Genomic DNA, 23,034 nt, shown 5'->3' with positions numbered 1-23,034 from the left:
TTTGTTTTTGTTTTTGTTTCTTTGTCGTTTTCAAAATCTGAACAATTTAAAAATATTTGAATGTGCGAGTTTTGGTTAAATAGTTAACATCTAATAAAAAAGCTTAACGAGAAAAGAAAAAATTAGTCTCACAGAGAGAAATCCCACCCCCCCCCCCCCCCCCCAGAAGGACCGCCAAATGTTCGAGTATTTAGAATTCCGGTTAAAGACATTTTTTAACCTGAAAAGGGTTTGCAGGTTTAAAGGACTGACACATTTGTCCCAGCTAAAACAAGATGTTCGAGTTGTCACAAATTCGAGTTATTGAGAGTCAACTGTATAAAAATAACAGTTGTACGACCCGAGAAGATATCACAAAATTTAAAAAAGATGAACCAGTGAAAAAAATCTCTAGAATTTATGCTAAGCCATGGAATTAAAATTCAGACTGTATTAAAATGGCTTTTATCAATCCTGACATATTTCAGACAATAGTGCTCTTGTCAAGCATAGATATATCAAAGCCATCTGACAATTTTGAGATCTTCATCTCTAACCATTAAACAAATTGCATGTAGCTAGCTAGGTAGCTATAAAAAACAACTGTAAAAATCCAAAGATGAACAACAATTAGTTAAAGTTCTTCTCTCACATCCATAGGATCTAAACTGTTGGTAGCTGAAAAAGTATATTTAAGATAACAATTATCACAAGTTTTCCACCAACAAAGCAAATAGTAATATATAACCAGTTGTAACTCTGAGTCTTGTCTAATATACTTAAACCTTAGTTGGACACAGACAGCCTTCTAACCATTGTCTTTTTGTTTCTTGCAACAAAAAGTTGTTAGCTATATGACACAAGTAAAATGAGTAAAAGTAAAATGACCGGTGGATAACTCATCACCATTTCCCGCGACATGAATAAGGCTTACTCTGAAAATCGTTTGTCAAATGGTTGGATTGGAAATGGAATTCTTGAAAATTCAAATAAAATCACATATTCTGTAATGTCAACATGGCGTGGAAGAGGAAAGAAGCATAAATTACGATCGCGTACGATTGTCTAAAAGCATGAAATCTTCAATGAGATGAAAAGAAGCAAAATCTTTGCACCAGTTTCCAGTGAAAACAGCATTCCTAAACAAATGTTTTAGGATCAGATGAAAGAAAAACACAAGGTCCACGAAAAGCAAAAAAAAAAGGCGTACAAAATCAGATATCATTAGAAAAGCATGCTGCCAATGGCTCATTAGTGTTCGGCACAATAAAATCTTGGTGAAAAACACAATAATCATCGGGTGAATAACACAATAATCCCCTGGTAAATGACACAATAATCCCCTGGTGAATGACACAATAATCTCTGCTAAATGACACATTAATCCCCTGGTGAATGACACAATAAACCCCTGGTGAATGGTATTATTACTTAAACACAAGACCTTATACTTTGGAAAACAGTCTGGTTTAGAATAATTTGAAGCATTAGATAGCCATCTATCTTTATTGATGGAAAATACAATAAAATGTTTCATGTTATTTAAGGAATTTAATTACGTATGCCTACATAATTCGTTACTCAACGTCTATACAGTGTACATTCGTTTACATTGTCACTTTATGTTACAACAAGACAAATCTCTTCCAATTCCATAATGAATTTTGTATGTGGAGTAAAAATCAACGTGCAAGATGTCTATCACTTCACCTTTATTTCTGTAACTTTATTATAGCAGCTGCATGTGTCGTCAGCACGCAAAAAGAATAAAATTGTCTTGAAAATCGACCAGATTTGCCTATCGATAAATAGGTAAATCTGTTCAATTTCTAGTCCTACTAAGCTTTATACCGTAACGGCGAATTTGTCGTATTCGTTTTCTGGTTCACGGCGTAGCTACTGTAAAATTTTATGCAATTGCTAACTCCAATGTGTTTTTATATTGATTTCCGCAGAATCTTTAAAATCGCCTGAGGAGATAGAGAGATAGAGAGGTAGATAGAGACAGGGGAGCTAGACTAGATGCTGCTAGATTTGTGTCCAAGCTAATGCCTCCGAAAATTTTTATTTTCTCGCAAGCTAATGAAAATGCTTCATTTCTTTGTGTGGCCAGAACATTGTGTACCGCCATGACTAAAAGTGGCCTTGTAACCTTTTTGCTTTAGCTGGGGAGCTGAACACTATTCTTTAAATTCGTGTACTTTATTAGGTAAGAATTATTTTATATATAATTAAGTTTTCTGGCTAGCTAGCTATCTCAATTTTTGGTGCTGACTTGGTCTCCTTTCGATTGGTGCTGATATACCCCTTTTTATTGTCGTGAAGCTATCGAGCTAGCTAGCTAGCTAATTACATAAAATATATAGTGCCTGCTTTACAAAAAACCTTTGTCCTGCTTTTTGAAATATTTTCATGGCTGTGGACACCCAACTTCTGTTCTTATGGGAAAATCATTACAATTATTTTACAATTATTTACAATCATGGCGTCTGTTGCTGGGACAAACCGTAAAGCAGAAAAGGAAGAAACATCACACGTAATTTGGCACTTATACAAAATTTACACAAAAACTTATACAAAAACTCCCAACACTCTATTACCCAAACCTCTCTATAACTTGAACGGTTTCCTTTTCCCTGTGGCTGTTAGAGTCATAGAGAATCCATTGTATAATTATTCTGCATAGATAAATAGATGATCTGTATATTAAATATGGCTAGCCTCACATATTTCCAGGGATATACCCTTTCTATTATTTCCACGAGGGGCCATGGCTAAGATGGAGAGTCCTAGGAGTATTTATTGCTCATTTTGAGCTAGGCAGACTCAATTAGTGTCCGTGCTCTACCAGACAACTCCATGCAATATCGAACAGCCCACACGTTCCCAATTTCCCTCACATGGCTTGGTTAACCCAAGGAAAATTGCACTACGGGGAATAAAATGCCGTTCTCCCGCAAAAAATGCCCGGATTATAACCACTAAGCTACCATGCTATTGAAAACAGCTAACGTTTCTGTTACTGGCTAATTATATGTTCTCCTTAAGTGCCTAATTTGTTTGAAAATCTTTCTTGAACTTAACCAAAAAATTTAAACTTGATTTTTAGAAATCTCACGAAAAAGATCCATCGATTTATCAAACCTGCAAATTTGATAATTGTGTGTTTACCCTTTTTTGCTTCAACTTGTCAATTTAAATTTCAAAGGTAAGATATTTTCAAATTTTTGGATTTGTCAAACAAAACATGACCAATCAGTTTCCTCAAAAAGTTTCCCCTGAAAGAAATTTTAATTCGAGAATTCGAATCAAAAAGGATAATAAACAATCAAATTTTTTGAATTCAATAATCGGATAATCGATTTTGTCTGTCCGTCCACGCGATAAAGTGGTTTAAGATGGAGAGACCATGGAGCAAATGCGATATATTTTTTTAATTTTGTTTTAGCAGGTGAATTTTCGTGGTCTTACCACGGGCTTATTGTGCTTTAAAAATGGTGCTTTGCCAGTATAGATCATGAAATAATACAATATACCGAGAAATATTATACAAGGTCAAATGTGTAGATTGATCTTGCGAGGTCGGTACGCTGACCGAGGGTAATATTTCTCGAAAAAGATAATTAAAGCAGTTTATATTGTATTTTTTAACAGGTAGCTATTTTGTTTTGTTTTGTAAAAAGCCAGGATTATTTTATAGAGATTCACATGCAACAAGGTTGTAAAAACTAGGTTTTTTTTTTTTGTCACAACCAACCATAAATGTCACAATTAATCATAAAGGTCGCAACATCAACCATAAATGTCGCAATCATCCATAAATGTCGCAACATCGCATAAATGTCGCACGTTAACCTTAAATGTCGCAAACTTAACCATAAAAATTTGCTCCATGTATGGCTATAGAACATACGCAAGAAAGTCAAGAAACAAAAAAAAACAAAAAAAAAACAAGGCTAGCAAAGTTGTGAAGGTGAAGAAAGCATGATGTTGCTGTCAAACGTGGATCCCTATTTAGCTTTATAACTTCTATAGAGCTTCATAAAATTTCTCTATACTCGAACCATCCAATTTTTGTATCTGTATGTAAATCTTCAGATTTGTTTTCCTTTGTAGCAAGCACTTTTAAGTTTTCAGTTAGCTAGCTATTCATCCTCTTCTGTAACTCTATGTAGACAGCAGATCTTGTAGCTACACAGAATAAAGCTATTCTTATAAGCCTTTATAACAGTTTATTTAAGAGAAATATTTTAACTTTTTATCCTTATTGTGGTCAGCTATAATTCAAGATGGTTTTAATTCAGAAGATTTTTCCTCATCTGCCTTCAAATAAAAATTTACAACCAGTACCTACTTTATTTTGCGATAATGACAAACATTCTGGGCAATTTAAACCTAAATCATTCAGTTTCTTTAACTTTGAGTAAAGTTACGTTAAAGTGTTCTTCTCAATATTTTAAGCTAGGTTGTCACACGTTATGATAACAAAGCAGAAAAAAAAAGGAAAAGGAAACGTGTGTATCATCTCGAAGTTGTTCCTTTTGCATTAACCCAAACGTTAGTTAATCAATGTGGTACTTCTAGCACTAATGACGAGACTTCTTCCATTTGTAAAAAGGAAACCTTTAACTTTTAATCTTTTTGGTCAAAGGAATTTCGAAATCAAAACATATTAAACCTAAACAAGTTTTATCTGCAGAGCATTGGTAGATTCATTCCCTTCAGGTTTTTTTAACGGTATTGGGAAATATAATGTAGGCACTCACTACGACAAGCTCCACACCTCAGTGATCAAGATTATTCTTCCCATTGAAACTTCCGAGGGACGTCTTAAGGTTTATTCATTGTAGTGAAGGCTCTCAGGTTTGTCTTTTTCAAAGGTCATTTTAAACACCTTATGAACTTTCTCTTGATATATGTACAGATTTGATAAGGTCAATGTTATGACGATGCTGGCAATGTATCTGTTAAAATTAATAGTTGTCATGCTAACATTTTATAGCAAAACAGATTAGCTTAATACATATCCTTGTTCTTCTCATTGCTTAAATTTAGTTGTCTGTAATTCATGATTTGTACATTATTTCTTCTGAAACATGATGAATCGAATCAAACGTAACATATTTTTACAAATTTTCCAAAAGTAGGTTAAAATTTTTACGCACGAATGTTCCTTACTTAACTAATAATCCCAACTATGCCCATAATTTTAATGCTTGTAACACGATGTGTTGAACGTATTATTGACACGAGGGTTTTTAATGATTTGTATGAAGGCATTTTGTCCATGGTTCTATTTCATTATATTGAATTTTTTATTATATTTATAAAGAAAGAAAATTTTGATTTGGTTATTTTTTAATGACCTCCAATCTGCAGAAAACTTTATTTTGGTGCTAAATATGAAGAAAGAAAAATGAACATTTTAATTATTGCTTTAATAAATTTCAATCTATAAAAAACGTTAGATGTTGTGTTGTCTTATTGCTGGTTTGATTATAACCTTGATTATAAAGATTTTAATGTATTTTATGTTCTGCGTTGTGATGTTGATCCTGCGGGTCAATGGTTCGACTAAGGTTAATTTTTTTCTGGCTACACCCCGGCGATGTTGCTCGTTGTTTCGATGAATAATTTATATAAAATTGAATAAAAATTATCAACATTTCTGGCTGTTTTTTGGTATGGGCGGGGCTGCGTTCTGTCATGGTGGTAACAAAAATTCAAAAGGGGCGCAAATAGTATCAAAATCAAAGCCACCACAAATAGTGCGCTATATTGACCGACAGTTTTTGTTTATGTATTGTTTTTTTGCGTATAGCAGCGTTTTTTTGTTGTTTTCTTATTATCGTGTAACTTTATATAGTATACAAAAAATAATGAACTCAGTAGATTTATATTTTATCATTGTATATTAAATACATTTTAATTATTTATGATCATAGTGTTGCGTGAGTGTTCAAACAGCTGTTGTTTTTACACGAGAATTGGCAATATTTTATATTAAAACTTGGTCTTCATGTGTATGTGTACAAATTAAAACAATTTTTTACGACGTTTCGGGCATCATACACCCATTCTCAAGTAAAATAAAAATTATACAACAGTTCCATATAAACAAGAACGTTGCCATAGATACAAGATATATAAACAGATATATAATCAATAAATATTTAAGTATAAAGTATGCGTACAATATAAATGTATGATCAAACCGGGCGGTTTTCTTGTTTTAACTTGATTTGTGCGTCTGTATGTATGTATCTAGCTATGTTTTACCGATTCTCCGACAATGTTATACCATGACTGTTATACCTTGTTGAGATATACTTCATTTTTCTTTGCGTTATACCGGGCTGTACATCGGTTAAAAATAGATATCAGTTAAAAACAGTTAATAATGACCATTATAAAGCTAAGGCGCCACGAGGAACATTTTCATGCGCGTGCTATGCAACATTGCTGCATAGCACGCGCATAAAAAAAATTACTCGTGTCCCATGCCTATTTTTCACTGCAATGCAGCAAAAAAATGTTGCATGGAGCAAACATTTTGCTCCACAACTTCGGGGACAAAATAGATCTGAATCTATTTTGCTCCCGTGCTCCGGGGACAAAATGTGCTGAAAAATTTGTTGTGGAGCAAATGTTGCACGTGTCCCCACCTTCTGCAACAAATATTTTACAAAATTATTTGAGGCATTATTTTATTGACCAATCAAATCACAGAAAGATATAAACAAGTTTTTTTCTTGAGAAGTTGAACTGCAAGTGAAGAGTAGCTAGTGAGAAAATAGCGAAAATGGCGGATGAAAAGAAAAAACTATCAGACGAGGAGAAAGTTACTTTAATAAACTTTTATAAAGCGAACCCAACGTTATGGGACAGTGGGAATATATATTACAAAAATAAAGACAAAAAAGAAGCTGCGAAAATAGACCTTGTCACTGAATTTGAGGGGGCGTATAGCTGTGATTTTCTAGAATGTTCGAGTATGTTCTCTCCAAGCACCTTCGATAATTTCACCACGCTCATTCTCTCGGTCGACAAGACCAATTGGTAGCTCAATTTTGCCCACAGAACTTTTGCTCCTCTGCCAGTTATGCAATGCCACTGTTGCCATTGTGATGGTAGAAACCTTTTCTGGTTCTAAGTTTATAGGTCGACGAAAAATGCGCCACCGATTTGCCAATATCCCAAATCCGTTTTCAGAAATTCTTCTCTTTCGTGACAGTCGATAATTGAAGATGCGTTTGTTTACTGTCAGATTTTTTTGTGGATAAGGCTTCATCAGGTAATTCTTAAGAGGAAACGCATCATCTCCTGTTATCACATACGGCACTTTGTTGTTTCGACCTGGTAAATTGCAAACCTCTGGTAAATTTAGCGATCCACTGTCTAGCGCCTTCTTTAAATTACATTGGTCCCATATACCTCCATCAGAATTTCTACCGTTCGCTCCAACTTCCACATAAAGAAACTCATATTCTGGCCCGACAAGAGCCATGAGCACTACACTGTCTGTCCCTTTATAGTTTCGGTAATGAGACCCTGAATTTGGGGGCTGCTGAATGACGATATGCTTCCCATCGAGAGCACCTAATCCATTTGGGAAGTTCCAACGCTCATTGAACTTTCTGGAGATATCTAGCCATTCCCCCTGTGTTTTCGGAGTTGAAAGGAAGGTTGGACCCAACCTCTTTATGATAGCTTCAGATACCTCCATAACAGCTGCTGAAATTCTTTTTCTTGACACTCTGAATTGAAATTCTAAAGACCTGAAAGTCTCACCAGTCGCTAAGTAACGTAGGGCCACGCAAACGAGCTCAGCTGGTGTGATAGAATTCCTCATATTTGTATCTTGTTTCTGCAAATCCTCAGAAAGAAGACCGACTAGGTATTCGAATTGAGCGTTATTCATACGTATATACCCTCTACATTTCTTCTCATCGTTTTTTATTTCGTTGAAGATTGTATGAAAAGCGCCAAGACACTCTCTATTCCCAAGCCACGGTTGCACCCAGCAATTTCTTGGTGGTTCTTCACGATCTTCCTCTTCTTCTTCGTCCAACAAAAGTAAAGCTAAAATAACTTCTCTGTTTATTCCTGCCATATTTTAATCACACATGAACTCAATAAAAAACTTAAGGATACGGTATACCCTTTGAGCATGATTTTTTAACTTCGATTTTCGAAATAATCTTGCAGCAAATAAGATGTGGCGCCACGAGAAACATTTTCATGCGCATGCTATGCAACATTGCTGCATAGCACGCGCATAAAAAAAATTACTCGTGTCCCATGCCTATTTTTCACTGCAATGCAGCAAAAAAATGTTGCATGGAGCAAACATTTTGCTCCACAACTTCGGGGACAAAATAGATCTGAATCTATTTTGCTCCCGTGCTCCGGGGACAAAATGTGCTGAAAAATTTGTTGTGGAGCAAATGTTGCACGTGTCCCCACCTTCTGCAACAAATATTTTACAAAATTATTTGAGGCATTATTTTATTGACCAATCAAATCACAGAAAGATATAAACAAGTTTTTTTCTTGAGAAGTTGAACTACAAGTGAAGAGTAGCTAGTGAGAAAATAGCAAAAATGGCGGATGAAAAGAAAAAACTATCAGACGAGGAGAAAGTTACTTTAATAAACTTTTATAAAGCGAACCCAACGTTATGGGACAGTGGGAATATATATTACAAAAATAAAGACAAAAAAGAAGCTGCGAAAATAGACCTTGTCACTGAATTTGAGGGGGCGTATAGCTGTGATTTTCTAGAATGTTCGAGTATGTTCTCTCCAAGCACCTTCGATAATTTCACCACGCTCATTCTCTCGGTCGACAAGACCAATTGGTAGCTCAATTTTGCCCACAGAACTTTTGCTCCTCTGCCAGTTATGCAATGCCACTGTTGCCATTGTGATGGTAGAAACCTTTTCTGGTTCTAAGTTTATAGGTCGACGAAAAATGCGCCACCGATTTGCCAATATCCCAAATCCGTTTTCAGAAATTCTTCTCTTTCGTGACAGTCGATAATTGAAGATGCGTTTGTTTACTGTCAGATTTTTTTGTGGATAAGGCTTCATCAGGTAATTCTTAAGAGGAAACGCATCATCTCCTGTTATCACATACGGCACTTTGTTGTTTCGACCTGGTAAATTGCAAACCTCTGGTAAATTTAGCGATCCACTGTCTAGCGCCTTCTTTAAATTACATTGGTCCCATATACCTCCATCAGAATTTCTACCGTTCGCTCCAACTTCCACATAAAGAAACTCATATTCTGGCCCGACAAGAGCCATGAGCACTACACTGTCTGTCCCTTTATAGCTTCGGTAATGAGACCCTGAATTTGGGGGCTGCTGAATGACGATATGCTTCCCATCGAGAGCACCTAATCCATTTGGGAAGTTCCAACGCTCATTGAACTTTCTGGAGATATCTAGCCATTCCCCCTGTGTTTTCGGAGTTGAAAGGAAGGTTGGACCCAACCTCTTTATGATAGCTTCAGATACCTCCATAACAGCTGCTGAAATTCTTTTTCTTGACACTCTGAATTGAAATTCTAAAGACCTGAAAGTCTCACCAGTCGCTAAGTAACGTAGGGCCACGCAAACGAGCTCAGCTGGTGTGATAGAATTCCTCATATTTGTATCTTGTTTCTGCAAATCCTCAGAAAGAAGACCGACTAGGTATTCGAATTGAGCGTTATTCATACGTATATACCCTCTACATTTCTTCTCATCGTTTTTTATTTCGTTGAAGATTGTATGAAAAGCGCCAAGACACTCTCTATTCCCAAGCCACGGTTGCACCCAGCAATTTCTTGGTGGTTCTTCACGATCTTCCTCTTCTTCTTCGTCCAACAAAAGTAAAGCTAAAATAACTTCTCTGTTTATTCCTGCCATATTTTAATCACACATGAACTCAATAAAAAACTTAAGGATACGGTATACCCTTTGAGCATGATTTTTTAACTTCGATTTTCGAAATAATCTTGCAGCAAATAAGATGTGGCGCCACGAGAAACATTTTCATGCGCATGCTATGGGACATGTTGCATAGCACGCGCATGAAAATGTTCCTCGTGGCGCCTTAGCTTAAGTCATATAAATAAATTATGTAAACAAGTTTATCTTACCATAGCACTATATGCTTTCAATAATTGGTTGAAAAGAACTTCAATGATGAAAGTAAAATTACTGAATAGATCATCATGGTGATGCAAGAAGATGTTTTGTGTAAAAACACTTCACCAACCTATTTTTTTCACATGCACGATATCTGTCAAACAAAGTGGATGAAAAGAATGGATTGTTATACTTTGTCAAGATATACTTCAGTTTTTTTTGCGTTATTATTAAGCACAGGGTATGCGCAAATAGATAAACAACTAGGAATAAAAAGAACCTCGAATGGAAAGACAGCTTTATTTCGAAAAATTGTCGCAAACAGAAAACTGAACATAACACCGATTACAGGTTACAGTAATTGTAGTTTCAAAGATTGTGGAAAATACTGTGTTTACAACATACAATGCGAGTCCTTTAACTTCAAGACAGCGACAAAGACATGTGAATTGTTGTCTGTGGATAGAAACAGTAAACTGGATAATACCACCTTCATAGATGCAACTGGATGGGCATATTATGATACCGGATTCAACATTCGACACCCGAATTGGAGAAACAAATACTTGGTAAGGCAATGTTCTTTATTATATTACGAAACGAATTTCGAAATGGTAGCAACTTTTTCTCGATAAAGGTTTTTTGCCGCTCATAAATTACAGCAATAGACTTTCTCGTATTCCATATCTTTAAATAACGAGTCAATTTGTATAGCTTTAACATCGTCCCCGGCTGTTTTTCCTCCATCTGACAATGGTCATCATCTCAATCTGAATGGGTGTCAAATTTACTACTTTCTTCCACTTGCTCTAATAATACCTGCGAGTTGCATATCGGGAAAATAAATAAAAATGGTGGAAACAGGGCAATAAAAAATTGAACCGAACTAGAATAAAACTGTTTAAAACTTTATTTTTGGGTCAAAATAAAAATAATAATAGATATATAGTAACTTAAAAGTATTTAGAACGTATTTAGTAAAATCCGAATGTATTTAGCAAAAGCGTTGGTTGTTTAAATATTTTATAGAGAGAGAAACCCATGAATACATAATATATACATACATACATACAGTATAGTTATTATTAGAGAATAGTAATGTATGTACAGAAAAAACTAAAACTAACTAGTGAAAATTAAATTATTCTAGCGTATAATTTCTTATTGTTGACGGTTTATATTTTTTGTATAAATCTTTGAATTTCTACAAAATATAATTGATACGTGATCATGATGTGCGGAAGCCACCCCAAATTTGTACAAATGTTTCTAAATAATTTGAGAGTAATCATATGTTATAATCTCTGCGTTTACATCAACTATAACTAATGATTTACATTTTCATGAACCAACAGCCATGTTATTATCACAACGTTTTTATTGACTATAAATAAAAAGAAAAAAAATTCAATTTTTAAGTAGTGAATATATACTGTATATAAAGGCTAGCTTCATGTTAAAAAAGTATAAAGAATGAAAATGCACTAGTTTGATTTTAAATTGAGACTTAAGCCATACCAAAAAGGTGCTTATTGCAGTAAAAAAGCACAGTGTCGAACCTGTTGCAGCGCAACAAACTTAAAACATCTTACCAGAATATATAACAAAACTGGTCTGCAATTTTCGTCAGTGATTTTCAACAAAAAATTTTACATGTCACCACATAAAAATCCAGTTAAAGAAAATAAAAGAATCTTGTAAAAAATTGTTATTTTTGAAAACATTTTTGCCACATACAACAAATATTTCTGATGAAACATTTTTAGAAGCTAATAAAACTGGTAGCTATTACGGAGAAAAGAATACTCAGAGTTAAAACAAGCGATGGATACCAGAGAAATATCCACAATACCTCCATAGTTTTGACAATACTCTAAATGAAAAATGCTATTGAGGAAAAAATTATTTCCAAAATTAATTTAACTTCTAAGAAACTATGCAAGGAAATGGGCAATGATTCAATCTCTGTTGACAACACATATCCTGGCTTGGCTACATTTTCAACGGGAAGAAATGATTATAAAGCAATGCATTATTTCTTCATGTACTTAATACAGTTAACGGACAGTTCACCAAATCATTTAACGCTTCTAAAGCATTGCAAATCAAATATATATTTATGTATTCTATCCTGATGAATATACGTTGGAATAAACTTAGCCTGTTTTAGAGTTTGAAGATGACAGCTGTTATAAATTCTTAGTCAAGATTAGATAGTTTGTATAATAAATTATATATATATCTATATATAATAAATTCATTGATATACAATTAATTGTGTCTGGAAATACATTATTCTTTTTAAAGCATATGGCACAGTTAACAAGTTTAACAAGTTGGGCATTTAGCTATTTCACACTCGAAAGAATAGTGTTTGTAAAGTAATTATTTTCATGTACCCCTCACTGAATTCTGCCCCCCTTAAAGTTTATAAAATTTGCATATTATAATTTTAGATTCACCTAGTACAAATTACTTCAATTTCTATTAAAAAATCAAAATAAGCATGATCTATATATTTTGTAAGTAGTTCTTTTCATACGCATCTATATAATAATAGAGTGTGTGTGTCCGTGACGGGCAAAGTGGATGCGTTCATTTCCCTTTGATATCGCCAAAAAAGTTATGTCTAATATGTTAAATTTTCTGACAATACGGCGCGACGTCAATGATACTACTTTTACGTCAATATCTTATATTAAATTAATGAAAATTTTGGTGTTTTTAATTTGTTGATTTTTACATTTGGTGTACATTTTTGTGGGAGAGAATGGTGTGCAACTGAAATGACTGATTTTTGTAGATTTACATTTAATGTTTTCTAAGCTATAACTTTTTAATATTTTTGTATAAGCTTTTAAGAGAAAGACAATATCTCAATGTGGTAAGAACTTATTTTTGTTGATTTGTGCAGGCCAACTTTTTGACATTTCAGAATATAATACTAAGGGTTTTCAACATAATCACTTATAAGATGCACATATTTGAGATGCTTTATTTCTGACATTGTTATTATCCGTGTTGCGACTGTCGGTGTTCTTACTGTCGGTTTTGTGAGTATTGGTGTTGTGAGTGTCGATGTTGTGAGTGTCGTTGTTGTAACTTTTTATCAATAGATTTTGCACCTTGCAAGCTTTTCTTTTTTTTTTGTGTAAGATTTGACATTTGACATTTTGTGTAATATTTTAGAAACATTTGTTACGTCAGCAAAACATCTAAAACAAATTTCGCGATCGTTTATTTTTTCATGCACCAGCTGGTGTCGGCAAAAAACCTAAAGCAACCTATTTTTGCCCTGTTATTAGATTTCTTGAGATCGAATCAAGTTAACATTTTAAAAATAGCAAACCCATCTTTCTGAACGCCATTACAACAACATATTTATTTTTAATAAATACGAGAAAGGTCTATGTAAAACCTGTTCTGTTCAAACGTTAACAAAAATGCCCACACTGTTGACGATATGAAATACAAGGTTCTCATATCAATGCCACAAGAATAATACTTTAGGTTATAGCATACAAAGAACGACCCTTTTACAGTTAGGATCAGGTAAAAAATAATAACATCAATCAAGCCCTTACAACTAAAATCAAATTTCAGCACACCCATAAAGAGAGTATAAGTTGTCCTAAATTTATTAAAGACTTTGTATTAAAAACTTCAGCTTTGCAACTTTTCTCTGTTTATCTTTATATAGTTCAACATTTCTTGTCCAGTTAACAAATGCGATAAATGTACATGTCTTCAACCACCGGAAGAAGAAACACATCAATGTGATTGTTACTCAAAAGGTAAAGTTACCATTTTGTTTACATCAACTCGATACGTGCAGAGCTAAAGTCGCTGTAACCAATCTAGATAATTTGTTTAATTTTACATTTAATTAAGACAAGAAAAAGAACTTTTTCCTACTATATTTTAGTTTGCGTGATCTCCGACGACAGCATTATAAGAACTAAAAGATACATATAATATTCGTTTATATTCGTTATTGTTTACTCTTTTATATTTTTTATCATCTTACGCCATTCCTCTTACATTTTATGAACAGAGGGGCTAATCAAATTAGAAGCGGGCAACTGGTGTTGGTATGCACCTGGTTCATGTTCTGTTGTTGATGGCGAAAGAATCGTTATCAGACCATGCGATCAAGAAGATGATGGTCAACAGTTTGTGTATGATGGACAAAGTGGCAATATCTTTCATAAATGCTCACAAAAAAAAGTTTGTTCTATCAATAGTATGGTTGTGTTTGAGGACAGTTGCTCAACGTCTTGGTACATTACAGATAGTAAGTACATCGAGGGTAGGACCGCATGGCCAACGAATTGACTTTGAAATATAGTGACTAAGAAGGGTGGTGGTGGGGCTACCCTGGCAAAGTTTTTGGAGATTTGAAGCTCTAGAGTGGCTAAAATATTATTCAAATGTTTCAATTTTTATTCAAAGCTGTTTAAGTTATCTTCGAACTGGGTGGATAGATATTGTCTATCCTTTTTGAAATGGCCCATTGGGATTTCGTGTTCGTGTTGTATACATTTATATTAGATCGAAATGTGATCGCAGTGTGCGTGTTCCATGTCGTCTCATGTGGCTTGTTGTTGTACATGATTATACATTAGAGAAACTGTTCTCGTTGTGCATGTTGTTCATGCCCGTGTCGCATCGTATTGTCTCTCTGTTAATCGTGCGTAACCATGTATGTATATATATTGGCTGTCCTCAATTTAATGGGGATTTTGTCCCGTGCGAGTCTTTGTAAAGAACAGTTTACGACTAATGTAGCTGTGCGTTTGTATCGAGAAGAATACACCTCGACCGTCATTAAAGTGTATTATTCTCGATACAAAGGCGCAGCTACACTTCCTACCTCTAAAAATGGGGGTAGGGGAGGTATAGAGGGGGCGCTCCCCCTGATTATTTTGTCAGCCATGGCTTTTTATAAACAGAAATTGATTGCCAATCAAAGGAGGTCTCCTGAAATAGATGGCAAAACATAAAACAGACTTCAACGTGATACTTAACGGATTCTTTTACCCCTGAACCATTTTACTTAATATCTCTCGTGTTCATTTTCGGAATTAGCTTGTTTCTTGGCAGGTTTGTTTAATGTATTGGCAGAAATATTTTGGCATACCGAGCGTTTTTATGTTATTGTGCACACATCTTTTATAGAGTATGCCTTAAGCTCACCATATCGTTGTCCTTATCCAGTCAGTGGTTTGCTTGAGGCTGACAATGGACTGGATCTAGTTGTTGGTGTTTGCTTCGCAGAAAAAGGAATTCATAGATTTCAAACCGGAAGTAAGTATGGAAATAAAAAATATATGAGAACTTGGTTGCCCGTACCGGAAATAAAATGCATGTCAGCGTTTTTTGTTTATCCGAAACGAATAGTCTCTAATATTTTTGTCTGATAACATGCTAAAGGAAATTAGTGAAATTAAATTCACTTTACATAATTTTTGCTATTTTCACATCGGCGGCGGATTTTAGGTGGTTTTCTTTTGACTGAAGTGAACCCACGCTACCTAAAGTTTCACCCTGCCTTAAACGTGTGTATAATCACCAAGAGCCCGAATAGGAACCCAAATAGACTCTTGTCGAATTTTTAAAGCTTTTTAAAAAATATTTGACAGCAAATGGATAACAAATTTAAAATCCTCGCTTGAAACACAATAAAGTGTAAAATTTTCAAAGTCATACTGTAAATTAGTAAATAGCTTCGTAATACATACTTATATATAATCATATATAAGCTTCGTAAGAGCTTGGAGGTAAGACAAATGAAAAATTTAGAAGCGTTTGACTATAACAATAATGCCACAAAAAGAGGACTTCCTAAAGCTGGAACGAGTTGAAAATCCTACCAGTACAGAATTTAAGAACAAAAAAAAAAAAATGATAAAGCAAAACAACTTGAAATTCAAAGTATGTCTAATGATGCCATTTCGGCATGGGTGTTGATGGGAGCACGTGTAACAGGCCTCACATACTAAAGCAACCCGAACTTTATACATCCAAGTTGCGTACTTCGTATGATTCTTAATGTGATTAAATTCCGAGTTACTTTCTAATTTACGTATTTAAACGAAAATAACTTTATTTATTTGCTTTTATTACAAGAAAGTATAGAGAGTCAGTATAGAAAGTGTTGTGAGAAGGTTGTACAAGTAAGGTGATGACAATGATAATATACTATCAAATTACGTTTACATAATTATAGGGTGGGTGGGAGGGTCACAAGATTTCTATCGACGTGTGACTTGAAAACTTGATTGAACGACTTTAATTTACTAACCACGTGATAATTTGTTATGCAAATTATCAAGTGCATAATTTACATAATCGTAAAAAAATTCATTTGTAACTATATTGACTTTTTAGTTGACGGAAGAATTCAAGTTAAAATGTTCACTGGTGTATCATCCGTTAATGCATTAACATCCAGCTCAAATTTCCCGGACAATCCTTTATATGGTATTGCATGGTTTAATCAATTTAGAGCCGTATCGTATTTTGATGAGGCTGAATACTTTGGGCGCCAATTTCAAACAATATTTGTTCCACCAATAACAGGATCTTATATATTTTACATCGAAGTTAACGAGCAAGCAAAGTTATACATAACGCACCCTAACTCTTCACCAGAACTGCTGATAACAATCACTGTCCCTACTACGTCAGTGCGCAAAACATCTCCTCAATTTCTAAATGCTTTCGAGAGGTACGACATTGAAGTTTTATATTATGATAAATTATGGACGGATTCTCTTAAAGTTGGAGTTGAATTCCCTGTGGAATATCCATTGACGGAGAAATACTTGTTACCTCCTAATTAAAAGTGAACTCCTTGGAATTTTTTTTGATCAATCAAGACAAAGGATAGGTTATATCTTTAAATTTTTTGTGACACACGTGTTATATATTGACTGTGCAGAGGATGGAAGAATGTATTCTACACTTTACAAGAAAAAGAAAAAAAAAAGAAAAAAAAATTGGTATAAACGTTTAACGGAGGAGTTAAACTTGTGCGATATTAATAAAAACTAGTCGGTAACCCGTGGATAAATCTCCAGCTTCGCCTGTTCTTTATTAACCGCATTTAGTGTGTCTCGCTACTGTGGCTACCATTTTCTGTGACAGACAGACGCATACGGGTTTTATAATGTAGACTAGTTTTTAGCCCTTTTGAACAGACAGAATACCACTATTATTAAAGAGACTAGTCGGTTGCCCATGGAATAATATAGATATAATATAGATATTAAAGTTTTTAAAAACTATTTTGTGTTTCATCGTTGCTATTATTCAAGGTATAGAAAAACACATTTCCTATTCATTCGATTTTAACAATAAATTGTTTTTTTCTTAATTTAAATGTGACCACTCGGATACCTGTTTTTTTTTTAAAAAAAATATCGTTATTACATACAGCACCAGGTGACACGAGCAAGATTATCTTTTACTTCAATATTTTTTCACTATTGCATAAGTGTAACTCTGCCTTAAATCTAAACTTATTTACTGGTTACTTATTTGTTATTATTTTTTTGTTATTTCGAGTGCTTTTTAACGGACAGCAAATCTATCATACAATCTTTGTCAAAATTTGTTGAGAACCACTTGAATCTAAACTCATGTGTTAACTGCTGCAACCTTCAGCATGCCTATTTTTCTTTTAATTTTGGGGCGACGCCGACGTAGATTAAAACATGATGCGGACATGTTAGAACATATTACTAGCAGATTTTAAAATCTGTCTATCTACTTCACGTATGTGCAAAGTTTAAGATGTTGCGGCTGCTGAGTGTTGCACGGTTAACTTTGACATCCGAAAAACTGGTGTTGTCTTAAAATTTTTGTCTCATATTGTACTTAAGATTTTGCGGAACGTTATATCTAAGATTTTGTTTAATATTGTATCAAAGATTTTGTCTAATACTATACCTAAGATTTTGTTGAAGGTTATATCCAAGATTTTGTTTAAGGTTATATCTAAGATTTTATTTAAAGTTGCACATAAAATTTTGTTAAGTTTGTATCTTAGATTTTGTGAAAGCTTGTATATAGGATTTTGTTTAAGGTTGTAACTAAGATTTTGTTTAAGGTTGTACATAAGATTTTAACATTGCAGGTATACATTGTTATTGTGTAATAATAAGGACATCCATAATGTACAAGTCTATTTAACAGTAAAAAACACGGATTCTGTATGACGGCATGCTTGCTAATCTCCCTGGACTTTAAAGTGAATGCTTTGCTGAATTGAAGAAACAATATCGTTCACCATTTTAGAAATATCTTTACCACGGGTTAATTTTTGAATGTATAGAATGTTCTATTTTCTCCGCAAAAAAATCACTTTGCTCAGTATGCAACGCAAAGGTTTTTTGTGTATGCGGATATTATAAATCGTTTACAGCATTATCGATGTATATATTTATTATAAGTCACGTTTATTTTAAACAATTCTTCTTGTTTTGTTTGTGTTTCGTTACCCACTCGCCAGGACCACGGCAGAGTCAGCGAAATTATCATCCGGGAGTTGACGTCACAAGCCCTTCCGCGAAGGAATTTATTTTGGGACACAAGATGGCAACTGGCACGAAGCTTCTTCTCCAGCTAATATTTTATAACTTTAACAACGAATATCTTGCGAACAAATTAAAATAAGTACAAAAGGAATTTTTTTCGTAATTAGTACAATATTTTGAGCTGATTTTCAAATACTTTTTTTAAAGTGGGAGGTAAGCTTTAAGTCGCTAAAAAATTAATAACAACATCAACTGCGGCACGCGCTATTGGCCTTTTTGTCATACCTTTGCATAGTACTGTACTACGCTTGCTCTACAACGTTTCACCAACGTGAACAAGTCAGGTATTTCTTCAAATACTTATCGGGAAAACAATAAATTAAAGTTTTAGTTTGCAATAATTTATTTGCCGCTTGACAGAAGAAAGAAATACATATATGCTCTTACACATAAATATGCGTTTTATTTTTAATTTGATGAGGTGTATAGTTTATAAAATTTTCTTACCTTTGTGTTCGCATCACCGAAGAAAAGTATAATAATTTGAAAGTTAAAACAACACCGACAAAAAACATATGAGCAATAGGACATACGTGTTTATGATTGTAGTATGACCAAGGACATATGATGGTACTGGACATAGCATGGTAGCGTGTAGATTATTATTCGACATAACTTCGGTGGAATTATCTGATCATCGAATCAACGTATGTCTATATACGTCATCTAATATTTCCGAACTGATTTTGTTTTTACAATAAGTTTGACCAGAAAGAGAAAATCTCTGTGCATCTTATAATGACTGCAATTAAAATGGACGCCTTTTTCTGCTGACTACAAAATTGTGTATTGACACTTCGAACCTAAGAACATCAGTTATTTATAATAAACAACCTCGCTTTCAGCACTCTTTGATTTTTCCTAGAATGTATCAGAAAAAGGCCCTGGTAATGAGGTTAACATAAAATTTATCACATATAGAACCTTTGGTTTTAACTTCACTAGCACTTCAACGCAATTTACCTCGATAAAATTTGCGTCGACACATCACAATGAACATACTATATTTTAGTTTGCGTGATCTCTGACGACAGCATTATAAGAACTAAAAGATACATATAATATTCGTTTATTTTCGTTATTGTTTACTCTTTTATATTTTTTATCATCTTACGCCATTCCTCTTACATTTTATGAACAGAGGGGCTAATCAAATTAGAAGCGGGCAACTGGTGTTGGTATGCACCTGGTTCATGTTCTGTTGTTAATGGCGAAAGAATCGTTATCAGACCATGCGATCAAGAAGATGATGGTCAACAGTTTGTGTATGATGGACAAAGTGGCAATATCTTTCATAAATGCTCACAAAAAAAAGTTTGTTCTATCAATAGTATGGTTGTGTTTGAGGACAGTTGCTCAACGTCTTGGTACATTACAGATAGTAAGTACATCGAGGGTAGGACCGCATGGCCAACGAATATAGTGACTAAGAAGGGTGGTGGTGGGGCTACCCTGGCAAAGTTTTTGGAGATTTGAAGCTCTAGAGTGGCTAAAATATTATTCAAATGTTTCAATTTTTATTCAAAGCTGTTTAAGTTATCTTCGAACTGGGTGGATAGATATTGTCTATCCTTTTTGAAATGACCCATTGGGATTTCGTGTTCGTGTTGTATACATTTATATTAGATCGAAATGTGATCGCAGTGTGCGTGTTCCATGTCGTCTCATGTGGCTTGTTGTTGTACATGATTATACATTAGAGAAACTGTTCTCGTTGTGCATGTTGTTCATGCCCGTGTCGCATCGTATTGTCTCTCTGTTAATCGTGCGTAACCATGTATGTATATATATTGGCTGTCCTCAATTTAATGGGGATTTTGTCCCGTGCGAGTCTTTGTAAGAACAGTTTACGACTAATGTAGCTGTGCGTTTGTATCGAGAAGAATACACCTCGACCGTCATTAAAGTGTATTATTCTCGATACAAAGGCGCAGCTACACTTCCTACCTCTAAAAATGGGGGTAGGGGAGGTATAGAGGGGGCGCTCCCCCTGATTATTTTGTCAGCCATGGCTTTTTATAAACAGAAATTGATTGCCAATTAAAGGAGGTCTCCTGAAATAGATGGCAAAACATAAAACAGACTTTAACGTGATACTTAACGGATTCTTTTACCCCTGAACCATTTTACTTAATTTCTCTCGTGTTCATTTTCGGAATTAGCTTGTTTCTTGGCAGGTTTGTTTAATGTATTGGCAGAAATATTTTGGCATACCGAGCGTTTTTATGTTATTGTGCACACATCTCTTATAGAGTATGCCTTAAGCTCACCATATCGTTGTCCTTATCCAGTCAGTGGTTTGCTTGAGGCTGACAATGGACTGGATCTAGTTGTTGGTGTTTGCTTCGCAGAAAAAGGAATTCATAGATTTCCAACAGGAAGTAAGTCTGGAAATAAAAAATATACTAGGTTGCCCGTACCGGAAATAAAATGCATGTCAGCGTTTTTTGTTTATCCGAAACGAATAGTCTCTAATATTTTTGTCTGATAACATGCTAAAGGAAATTAGTGAAATTAAATTCACTTTACATAATTTTTGCTATTTTCACATTGGCGGCGGATTTTAAGTGGGTTTTTTTTGACTGAAGTGAACCCACGCTACCCAAAAGTTTCACCCTGCCTTAAACGTGTGTATAATCACCAAGAGCCCGAATAGGAACCCAAATAGACTCTTGTCGAATTTTTAAAGCTTTTTAAAAAACATTTGACAGCAAATGGATAACAAATTTAAAATCCTCGCTTGAAACACAATAAAGTGTAAAATTTTCAAAGTCATACCGTAAATAAGTAAATAGCTTCGTAATACATACTCATATATAATCATATATAAGCTTCGTAAGAGCTTGGAGGTAAGACAAAAGAAAAATTTAGAAGCGTTTGACTATAACAATAATGCCACAAAAAGAGGACTTCCTAAAGCTGGAACGAGTTGAAAATCCACACGCATAATTATTTACCAGTACAGAATTTAAGAACAGAAAAAAAATGATAAAGCAAAACAACTTAAAATTCAAAGTATGTCTAATGATGCCATTTCGGCATGGGTGTTGATGGGAGCACGTGTAACAGGCCTCACATACTAAAGCAACCCGAACTTTATACATCCAAGTTGCGTACTTCGTATGATTCTTAATGTGATTAAATTCCGAGTTACTTTCTAATTTACGTATTCAAACGAAAATAACTTTATTTATTTGCTTTTATTACAAGAAAGTATAGAGAGTCAGTATAGAAAGTGTTGTGAGAAGGTTGTACAAGTAAGGTGATGACAATGATAATATACTATCAAATTACGTTTACATAATTATAGGGTGGGTGGGAGGGTCACAAGATTTCTATCGACGTGTGACTTGAAAACTTGATTGAACGACTTTAATTTACTAACCACGTGATAATTTGTTATGCAAATTATCAAGTGCATAATTTACATAATCGTAAAAAAATTTATTTGTAACTATATTGACTTTTTAGTTGACGGAAGAATTCAAGTTAAAATGTTCACTGGTGTATCATCCGTTAATGCATTAACATCCAGCTCAAATTTCCCGGACAATCCTTTATATGGTATTGCATGGTTTAATCAATTTAGAGCCGTATCGTATTTTGATGAGGCTGAATACTTTGGGCGCCAATTTCAAACAATATTTGTTCCACCAATAACAGGATCTTATATATTTTACATCGAAGTTAACAAGCAAGCAAAGTTATACATAACGCACCCTAACTCTTCACCAGAACTGCTGATAACAATCACTGTCTATACTACGTCAGTGCGCAAAACATCTCCTCAATTTCTAAATGCTTTCGAGAGGTACGACATTGAAGTTTTATATTATGATAAATTATGGACGGATTCTCTTAAAGTTGGAGTTGAATTCCCTAACGGGGATGTGGAATATCCATTGACGGAGAAATACTTGTTACCTCCTAATTAAAAGTGAACTCCTTGGAATTTTTTTTGATCAATCAAGACAAAGGATAGGTTATATCTTTAAATTTTTTGTGACACACGTGTTATATATTGACTGTGCAGAGGATGGAAGAATGTATTCTACACTTTACAAGAAAAAGAAAAAAAAAAGAAAAAAAAATTGGTATAAACGTTTAACGGAGGAGTTAAACTTGTGCGATATTAATAAAAACTAGTCGGTAACACGTGGATAAATCTCCAGCTTCGCCTGTTCTTTATTAACCGCATTTAGTGTGTCTCGCTACTGTGGCTACCATTTTCTGTGACAGACAGACGCATACGGGTTTTATAATGTAGACTAGTTTTTAGCCCGTGGAAAAATCCACGAGGTCGCCCGTCCTTCATATAT

The 23,034-nt window shown here is 34.3% G+C and overlaps 4 protein-coding genes across 4 annotated transcripts; 2 read left to right on the top strand and 2 right to left on the bottom strand.

Annotated features, from left to right (window-relative positions):
- Nucleotides 1-6,958: 6,958 nt before the first annotated feature.
- On the bottom strand, nucleotides 6,959-8,092 carry LOC130637003 (uncharacterized). The gene has a single exon (XM_057446858.1). The coding sequence runs from the start codon at nucleotides 8,090-8,092 to the stop codon at nucleotides 6,959-6,961; it is 1,134 nt and encodes a 377-aa protein (XP_057302841.1).
- A 667-nt stretch (nucleotides 8,093-8,759) lies between these two features.
- Nucleotides 8,760-9,893, bottom strand: LOC130637002 (uncharacterized). The gene has a single exon (XM_057446857.1). The coding sequence runs from the start codon at nucleotides 9,891-9,893 to the stop codon at nucleotides 8,760-8,762; it is 1,134 nt and encodes a 377-aa protein (XP_057302840.1).
- A 199-nt stretch (nucleotides 9,894-10,092) lies between these two features.
- On the top strand, nucleotides 10,093-19,855 carry LOC130636538 (uncharacterized). The gene is made up of 5 exons (XM_057446287.1): nucleotides 10,093-10,684; nucleotides 13,816-13,909; nucleotides 14,170-14,409; nucleotides 15,294-15,422; nucleotides 16,506-19,855. Exons 1-5 carry the CDS (start codon nucleotides 10,202-10,204, stop codon nucleotides 16,958-16,960), a joined length of 1,401 nt encoding a protein of 466 aa, XP_057302270.1. The 5' UTR covers nucleotides 10,093-10,201; the 3' UTR covers nucleotides 16,961-19,855.
- Nucleotides 19,855-23,034, top strand: LOC130636539 (uncharacterized). The gene is made up of 3 exons (XM_057446288.1): nucleotides 19,855-20,096; nucleotides 20,968-21,096; nucleotides 22,187-23,034. The coding sequence occupies exons 1-3, from the start codon at nucleotides 20,048-20,050 to the stop codon at nucleotides 22,648-22,650; spliced, it is 642 nt and encodes a 213-aa protein (XP_057302271.1). The 5' UTR covers nucleotides 19,855-20,047; the 3' UTR covers nucleotides 22,651-23,034.

This window comes from Hydractinia symbiolongicarpus, chromosome 3 (assembly GCF_029227915.1).
Source record: "Hydractinia symbiolongicarpus strain clone_291-10 chromosome 3, HSymV2.1, whole genome shotgun sequence".
Lineage (NCBI taxonomy): Eukaryota > Metazoa > Cnidaria > Hydrozoa > Anthoathecata > Hydractiniidae > Hydractinia > Hydractinia symbiolongicarpus.
The sequence above is the reverse complement of the archived record's forward strand: the minus strand, read 5'-3'. Positions and strand labels throughout refer to the sequence as shown.